Source organism: Alosa sapidissima, chromosome 11, assembly GCF_018492685.1.
Source record: "Alosa sapidissima isolate fAloSap1 chromosome 11, fAloSap1.pri, whole genome shotgun sequence".
NCBI lineage: Eukaryota > Metazoa > Chordata > Actinopteri > Clupeiformes > Clupeidae > Alosa > Alosa sapidissima.
Window position 1 is genome coordinate 19,063,198 of NC_055967.1, and position 9,441 is coordinate 19,072,638.

Consider the following 9,441-nt stretch of genomic DNA (forward strand, 5'->3'; position numbering starts at 1 on the left):
ATAGCCTAGATGAATAGATCAGTTACATATGTTTTCTTTTTCAATTAAAATTTATTGACCTGAGTGGTAACATAAAAGACGGTATAAAATCAATACACCTTGACCAAGGTACCATACAATTTTCACAAATTACATATGCACTACATGATCGGTACATACATTTGTGTTAAATAGTTTGTTTTAAACATAGAACATCTGTATAAAGGTACATTCAAATCCTCTATCTTCTTTACAATTCAGAGGGTGCATTTAGTGTTTCTTAACACTTACACAACAGCTTTCATTTAAATTTAAGGTTTATAAACATGTATTATCAACAAACATTTATTAAATAAAAACATTTATCTTGTCTTTTTAAAAAATCATGCGCTTCATCATAGTTGGTCTTGTTTTTTTATATAATAATATGTAAACAGTGAATACATTTTGGCAACATGCACATTGAACTTCAGGCCTCATCCGGCACTGTGTTGCTAGGCGACAGGTTCCTCTGTTTGAAATACTGTGTGACCTGTTGCGGCAATTCTGCCAACACAGACTTGGCCAAAGTTTCCTTCGGAGCCTTTGAAGACAGAAGAAAAAAACACACACACCTAAACGAAGTGGTCAGGACAAAAACAGCATAAAAAAGACGTCATTGAAAGTTCTGAAAGATTCTTTCATTAAAACAGACTAATGAGAGTATCTGTTACTAGTGTGGAGAAAAAGCTGGCTTGCCTCTCTGACGCTCCGTGCTTTTTCACTAAATGAATTTTAATTTGCTGCCAGCTGGTCGATGCCAAGGTCTGTTGTCTGCTCCCTCCTGCTGCTAAGGGAAGTCACGTGGCATGCAGAACGCCCACTCCCACTCCCACCAAGGCTGCTGTTTACACACGTGCGACTTAGTCTATTTGGCCTATCTCATCAGAACACTGATCAGACCATAGATTAGGAGCCCCACGCGTATTGATCACTGCGCTGCAGAGATGTGAAGGTGGCCGTTTGTCGGCAGACCTGAGACCAAATCAATTGGAGGAATTCTGCCTCAAAGTAGCATAAGGCATTTTAAAGATGAGGACAGACCTTAAAGACTTTACCTCTAAAAACCTCCATCAAGAAAATCTGAATGATAGCTTGAGAGAAAACTTAAAAACTGGCCGTTTAATAGTGCACATCACATCTGCAAAAGAATCTTTTTAAAAACTCAATGGCAATGGTTGTAGTAACCAATACTCTATGGTCTTCTTTAGCCTATAGTTTTCCTGCTAAACAGCAATCTTTTTCTGCCTGAAATTCCTACATGTTATCAATGAGATTTTTGACAGAGCAGAGGAGAGGTGTATAGGCTGATGGGGGTGTCATCATTATGAAGCAGTCCCACATATTGTGGTTAGAGGTGTTTACTGCAGATCCTGTTTACGCCAGATCCAGTGGACCTTATAAAAGTACTGAAGCTCTATTTGGTCACAGTTTTAAAAATCAATACTGCCGCCCAATCTTTCCCAGCTGGAAAACAATACCAGCTTTAGATGTTAGTGTGGCAGTTTCATGGCAGTGAGTGAGGGGTATTCCCAATACATAGTTTAGTGATGGACAAGCTTGGGTAGGTTAACTCAGAATAAGTAGTAAACCTCCTAAAAGAAGAGCTCCAATGCTTTCTTTTGCAAAAGGAATTAAGCCATAGGACCATTATATCAGGAGGTTTAAAACTTACTATTAAGTTAACTTGGCCAGGTTTGTCACTAAACCACATACTTGGAATAGCCCCTTGGTACAGTAGGCCTATGTAGTGTGTCTGGAGTTAATTGGGAACAGAGCTAAACTAGGCCAAACTCATTGCTAAGACGCTGGAAACACTGTCATACTGTATGTGTGTTGCAGGAGTTTGGTGTTTGTGGAGCATATTTCCATGCATATTCATGCACACCAGTGTTGGGCTGTCCACACCAGGAATGCTTTGGGACTGAGTGAAACTCGTACTGGCACCGAACAGGTGAAAAAAGCATTGGAGAATATTTGTCTGAAGCATAGCTGAAAAGCCCTTTTGGAGCCTGAGAGTTGTGTGGAGCATATGGGTCTGCATCTACACCACATTCCAGTGATTTATAGTTTCCTATCAAAATGTATATTTAAATGCATCATGTGTTCATGACAGGCTTGTAATACGTGTTAATTGCTGTAGTTTCCCACAAATGCATTATTATCAAGAGCAAAATGTCTTCAGAGTGAGTTCAGATTATTACAAGTTAACAACAACAGTATCTCTGAATTACTGAAATACCAAATTCTTATTTGATTCATATTTTGATTATTTCTAACATGTAAAATAATAATCTTGCAAACAAGCAAAGGATAAATACATTTCCAAATGGTGCACTTACACACAGTAGGCCTAGAAGAGGTGACGAAAGAAAGCAAAACTTACATTACGGAAGTCTCTGAAGGGGACGAACTGCACGATGTCTCTCACAGCCTCCTCGCCGGTGTAAGAGCGCAGGACACTGCTGTCCCCGTCCAGAAACTCCATGGCAGCGAAGTCGGCGTTCCCCACCCCAATGATGATGATGGACATGGGCAGCTTGGCAGCCTGCACAACGGCGTGGCGTGTGTCGTCCATGTCACTGATCACTCCATCCGTAATGATGAGCAGCGTGAAGTACTGCTGCATGGTCAGAGAGAAAGGCGGACAGAGAGAGAGAGAAATTAGCATTTTTCCACAAAGACAGTAGCACTACGACTATGAGAACAGCAAGACCTAAAACAGCAATACCTGGCTTAATTCAGGCCTGGCTTAACAGGACCAGGCTTAATTCATGTACATACATAGACACCACACTAATGAACGTACTACGTCCACAAAACATAATTTATTAACATCATAATGTTTTGTTACATATGTATTTCTTGTCTCTGTACAAAGCCCAGGTGGTGTCATTGTACTCGTTTTAATAAATTGCGTGCTTGTTTTACTGAATCGTGTGCACGTTTTACTTAAATCTTTGTTTTGCTCATTTTAATTATTTCGTTCCCACATTTTTATTCACAGGTACTAGGAGAGGCAGCACAACAGATCATTGGGTAAATCTGGAAAGTTTGCCTATTCACACATTGAACGTTCCCCTTGATGAACAAATCAGAAGTCAACATTCTTAAATCACAGAGTGACTTTGTCATTCGACTGCAGTAGCCGGTCTTTTTCTGCGCACAACATTGAACTATTTATCCAGTTCTTAGGGTTAGATTCTTTGAATATTAGGTTGTAGCCTTCTATATTTGGAGAGGTTTAGTATTTGTGTTTTCACAATGACTCACTTCTGACTTAATGATCAAGGTCTACTTTGTATGTGTGGAACATAGTAGCCCAAGTTGGTCTGTTGTGCTGGCCTAGTTTCTGTGAATGCAACAGGAACGAAATAATAAAAACGAGCACACAATGCTATTCAAATGAGCACATGATTTAAGAAAACGAACACGATTTAGTAAAATGAATACGTGTTAGTAAAACAAGTACATGTTTTAGTAAAATGAACGCACATCCTAAAACGTTCTCTCTCTTTATATAAAAAATCTTACAATGACACCTCCTGGGCTCTGTATCTTTGACTTCACTGACAATGCAAATGTAATGTCATGCCAGTAGTCTATTGTAATCTGAATGGTAATCAGAGACACAGACACATGTACTAATACAATACATGGACAGTCTATGGCTGTGTTAACTACAGCTGCTGAAAGGAGAAAACAGAAGACTCTGTTGCATCTCATGATGGCATTAGCAAGAGATCATGACAACATTGGTTTGTTCACACCATGCTGATGGGAAAATGCAGATGTTGCGTGCCTCTCATAAGAGACATCGTGGGGGGGGGCAACCAGTGCTGTAATGGGCTGTGTGGTGACCCCCCTCTCATAAAACATGAATGCATCCTGCAGTGTTTTGTCAAATACCCTCCTGCACTATGCATTGTAATTGTTACAATATAATAACGTAGGCTATTCAAATTAGGATCTCTGCAGAGTGCAGCAGATAAATCTTATTAAGATCTGTGGAGGATCCAACCCATGCTGGGTATGAAAGAGGGGGAGAGTGGGGAGAGTGTGAGAGAGAGATTAAAAGAATAAAAGGAGGGGGGGGGGGGGGGGCAACAGGCTACAGCACCCATAACCATGTACGGGTCCAAGTGCCCACGGGGACCCAGGTTCAAATCCGACCTGCGCTTATTTCCTGAGCCCACCCCATCTCTCTCTCCTACTCACAAAAAGCCCAAAAAAATACTTTAAAAAAAAAAAGCAAAGGAAAAGGAAGGAAAAAAGAGCATTTCATGTAATGGCAACCCCCATCTTCACCCTCCCCCTTCAAAAGTGAGCGGGCTTGAGGTTTGGGTGTTGGTGGGAGAAGTGGGATTTGTGCTGCTGCTACTGCTGCTGTCGCATTCTCCTCCCCCTTACTCTGTGGTGTTGTGGAGCTCTGTGACACTAATATTTAGTGCAGAGATTTGCACACGCTCAGTGTAGCCTCGCAATACAAATCTTCCCCCAGCTGTGGGGCTGCTGTGTGCACACTGTCGCCTGGCCACACAGCTTTGCCTACTGGGTGTCTCTCCAGGAGAGCTGCAGCAGCAGAACCCTGCTGGAATACACAGACACACTGTGTAGTACACGGAACCATATTCTTGTGTTTGTGTGCTAAATTGGTTTAACACACCTGTTTCAGTCACAACTCCAGGAAATTCAAGTAATTCTGGCAAGAGATTGTGGAACAGCTTTGCATAATGGCAAACATGGTACAAATCATGATTACCATCAACACCAGCACCACCTACAATATAAAAAAACCATCTAAACTATAAATAACCCCACAAATAACAAGGTTACTAAGTAAACGCAGCCGTTTTGGATCATGATGCTGCAGCGGATCTTAATTAGGTAGAGGAGCAAGAGTAGCGGTCACCTCAGCCTCACCCCGCTGGTCGAGGGAGGAGGTGGGGGGGACTGAGTCAGCTGTGTGCATATGGCCCTGTGTGTGTGTGTGTGTGTGTGAACTCCGGGCACTTTAGAGTACTCCATATTCATGCGCCACACACACTCATCTGCTGACTACTGCCTTGCGTAACCGACCAAAAGAAACATTATTTCAACCCAACCACAAAAAAAACCTGCTTTCTGTTCATCTAGCGATCCTCAGGGACTTCATGATTATGGAAGAATCAAAGTGATGCTGTACACTCGTGACCTCCCAGATCTTTCTCTTTTCCAAACAAACAGAAACGGGTGTGTAAGAAGCACATGATTCATTGGAGCGAGTGCATTCTGTACTGAAATGTGCACTACAGTAAGACACAAAAAATGAATTCAACTAAGGTACTACAAAATTCGTTAAAGACCTCTCTGTTAGTCTCTGTTTTCCGCTCCAAAACATTGTGACAATAAGTTGACTATGGACCCTTTCAAGAGAGTTCCATTATCAGCATCATAGTTGGCCCCACAAGGCTTCCTTTTTAACATTCCATATGTTATCTTAATGCAGAGGAAGTAGATTGGGGCCCAAATAGAATGTTCAAGCATTGTTTTTGTTTTTATTGTTGAAAGGGTCCATAAAGCTTCATTATTTCTTGATCTTGGGGTAGTTTTACATCTTCCTGCTGATTTTTTAGTGCATCAACCTCCAACACTAGGTAAAGATCACTAGCCGCCTCTGTCTGCAAGAGGATTAACACTTTAAGTCCTTAAAGCTAACACACACACACACACACACACACACACACACACACACACACACACACCCTCTTATACAACAATTGGGTTCTATGGAACTATTTATTTGTTTCTGATTGGCCGAGAGACGTTCCATGAGTTGGAATATCCCTGGACATTTCAACTCAGACTTTGCACATTTATTTTGCAATAAATCACTCCGCAAAACAATTCGAAGATTTGACACAAGGATACAAGGAAGTTTATTGTCACATGCATATAGTTACTGGAAGTAAGAAATGCAGTGAAATTATGTCTGGTGTCAGCCTATTTGTGCATTTATGGGGGGGGGGGGGGTAAAAAGTGCAGTAGAAGAGGGGTTTAGTAGATTAAGTGGCAAGGGCTGCATAAGAAAGGTGGGGGAGGATTGGAATTGGGGGGGTACCAACAAGGAGCACCCAAGAGCAACAGGGGCAAGGAAAAGCTCCTGTGTGTATGTGTGTTTTGACGTGTGATGAAATAAAATAAAAAATGTCTGTAGCATAGGGAGAGGGAAATAAAAGTGCTAAAAGTCATGGAGGTGTGTGTGTGTGTGTGTGAGAGCAACAGGGGCAAGGAAAAACTCCCTTACCAAGGAAGAAACCTTGAGCAGATCCACGGCTCAAGGGGCTAACCCAACTGCCAGGGGTCTTGGTGTGTGTGTTGGGGGGATGACAGGGGAGATGGGATAGTGTGCTGTGTATGTGGGGAGAGGGCAGTGTGCAATATGTGTGTTGGAGAAGCTTCCTGAAGGGGGGGGGGGGGCAGTGTGCTGTAAGTATGTTGGGGATGTGTGTTGGAGAAGCTTCCTGATGAAATAATGTGCTGTGTAGGTAGGGGAGGGGGGGGGGGGGCAGTGTACTGCTAGTATGGTGAAGGGACTTACTATTGCAAGCAGAGTACTGTATGTATTATGTATGTGAGTGATGACAGTGAAGATGTCCCATGTGTGTGGGCGGGAGGGGAGTAGAGCAGTGACTGTGTGTGTGTGTGTGTGTGTGGGTAGGTGGGGGCAGTGTGCTGTAAGTATGTAGAGGATGTGTGTTGGAGAAGATCCTGAAGACAATGTGCTGTGTATGTAGGGAGGGGGGGGGGGGGGGGGGGGCAGTGTGCAGCAAGTATGTAGAGGAGGCTTACTGTAGCAATCAGTGTGCTGTATGTATGTGAGGTGATGACTGACAGTGATGATGTAAGTGTGTGTGTTTTTTGTGTGTGTGTTGGGGATGGGGGTGGGGCGGGGGGTAGAAAGGCTATCAATCAAGGACATGGGTAGATGGAGGAGAAATCAAAAAGAATAAATAAAAAGTTCTATGGAGATGTGCAAAAGTTGGAGAAAGTCAGATATGTGTGTGTGTGTGTGTGTGTGTGTGTGTGTGTGTGTGTTTTGACGTGTGATGAAATAAGAAAATAAATAAAAGGTCTGTAGCATAGGGAGAGGGATGTAAAAGTCTTGTAGGTGTGTGTGTGTGGGGGGGGGGGGGGAATGTTTGAGAGTGCTGAGGAGTGAATGTGTGCAAAGTCAGTATAGTGTGAGTTCAGAGTTCGGATGGCCTGGGGATAAAAACTGAGTCTCTCAGTTCTGGCTTTGTGACTACATAGGCGTCTTCTTGATTTCAGCGGTAGGAATAATCCATTGTTAGGATGAGAAGAGTCCTTCAGAATCTTTTGGGCTCTTAGGAGTACTCTTCTGGAATAGATATCTTGTAGAGCAGGGAGTTGAGTTCTTATAGTACGTTCAGCTGAGCGCACTACTCTCTGCAGAGTACTACAATCTCTAACTGTGGAGTTCCCATACCAGGTGATGATGCTACCAGTTAGAACACTCTCAACCGCTGAAGTGTAGAAGGCCTTCATGATGGATGTAGAAACTTTGAATTTCCTTAGCTGACGAAGGAAGTAGAGTCGTTGTCTGGACTTCTTTAGAACATATTGAGTGTTAACAGTCCATGTTAAGTCTTCAGTAATGTGGACACCAAGGTATTTAAAACTTGTGACTCTCTCTACAGGTTGCCCGCTGATCATTAGTGGGGTGTAACTGTAGTTCTGCTGCTTCCTTCTGTAATCCACTACCATTTCCTTGGTTTTATTGATATTCAGTGTCAAGCTGTTAGATTGACACCACTGTGCCACCTCATCAACCTGATCCTGAGCTGTAGAGCTGTTCATTGTTGTTACTAATCAGGCCCAAGATCACTGTGTCATCTGCAAACTTGATGATGGAGGTATGACTACTGTTGGCTTTGCAGTCATGTGTGTAGATGTTGTACAGCAGTGGACTCAAAACACAGCCTTGGGGAGCACCAGTGCTGATGGTTAATGAGTCAGATGTCAGACCCCCCACTCTAACCACTTGTGAACGGTTGGTGAGGAAGTCAAATATCCAGTGACACAGGGTGGTGTTCAGTCCAAGGCCTTCATCTTTGTGACCAAGGTGAGAGGTACTATCGTGTTGAATGCTGAACTAAAGTCAATGAACAGCATCCTCACATAATTCCCATTCCCCTCCTCCAGGTGAGTTAAGGTGGTGTGCATGAGGTTTGAGATGGCATCCTCTGTAGACCTGTTGGCTCTGTAAGCAAATTGGAGGGGGTCGAAGGAGGCAGGGAGGGATGAGCAGATAATGTTTTTCACAAGCTTCTCAAAACACTTCATCACTGTAGACGTCAGGGCTACTGGGCGGTAGTCATTCAGACATGATGGACTTTTGTTTTTCGGTACTGGAACAATAACAGACTGCTTGAGGCAAGTAGGAACTGTCTCTTGAGCCAATGATGTGTTAATGTGAACACAGGAGCTAACTGAGCAGCGCAGGATTTCAAAACCCTGTTAGAAATTCCATCCGGTCCAGCAGCTTTTCTACAATTAACCCTTCTAAAGGCATTGCTCACATCTACCTCAGAGACACAGAAAGGTGCATCCTCATTTGCTTCACATGCTGCAGCTAGTGCAAGATAGTCTGTGTTTTTCATGTCAAAGCGCCGGCCATCACTGGTGTCTCTTGAGAGGAAGGTAGTTCTCAGGGCTGGGGGGCATGGATGAGGTGGTGGTGATTACAGCTAGTAGTAGTAGCTCTCCACTATTTCAAGCAATGGGTTACTCCTTAGCAAACCATAACGAAACAGTGCTTCACCACATCTGTGGATTAAGCCACACAGTCAACTCATTGTAAGTAAGATAAACGAGGATGCTAATTGTTCTCAGCATTGTGTATAATATGATTGTCACTTGGAGGAGATGTAGATAACTAACGTTAGCATAATTAGCTAACCGCTGCTAACGTGCTAGCATCGTCACGTCAGGCTGTGCACAGTAGTGTAACATTTATTCACCATAAATTAATAAAGTTGAATGGTTCTGCAATGTAGACTATGTTTCCGGTTTTTTTGCAGTACCATGTCCCTTACATGACATGGCCCAGTGTCCTCGTAACATGCATGCAGCAAACCTAGATATGAATTTCAATTTCATTACTTTCAACATTTCTTTCAAGATGTACACCACAAAGACCCGTAACGAGGGATCTGGAATGTTGGTTACCTAGCAACCAAGACGCTGTCTATTGAAAAGGGAACTATAGATTGATGCGTAAGAACTAGAATCTTTGGTAAGAACGATGTCGAAATTAACATTTTTAAACAATAATGGGGTGTTTTCAGATTATTTAGTTTGAGGTAGAATTGTTGTATAAAAGCAATATAGCACTCGTGATCGTGGGATTGGTCATGGATA

General features: G+C 42.8%; 1 protein-coding gene across 2 annotated transcripts in view; it reads right to left on the bottom strand.

Moving 5' to 3' along the window:
• Window positions 1–36: 36 nt before the first annotated feature.
• Window positions 37–9,441, bottom strand: part of cpne2 (copine II) — a 40,281-nt gene continuing 30,876 nt past the window's right edge. The window contains exons 15-16 of one of the 2 annotated variants that reach the window (XM_042109925.1): window positions 2,405–2,641; window positions 37–562 (exon numbers count right to left, since the gene is read on the bottom strand). In XM_042109925.1, the coding sequence (XP_041965859.1) occupies window positions 449–562; window positions 2,405–2,641 (351 nt within the window). In that variant the 3' untranslated portion in view covers window positions 37–448. Of the gene's footprint in view, window positions 563–2,404; window positions 2,642–9,441 lie in introns of those variants that run through there. The other variant, XM_042109926.1, reaches the window with a different exon arrangement.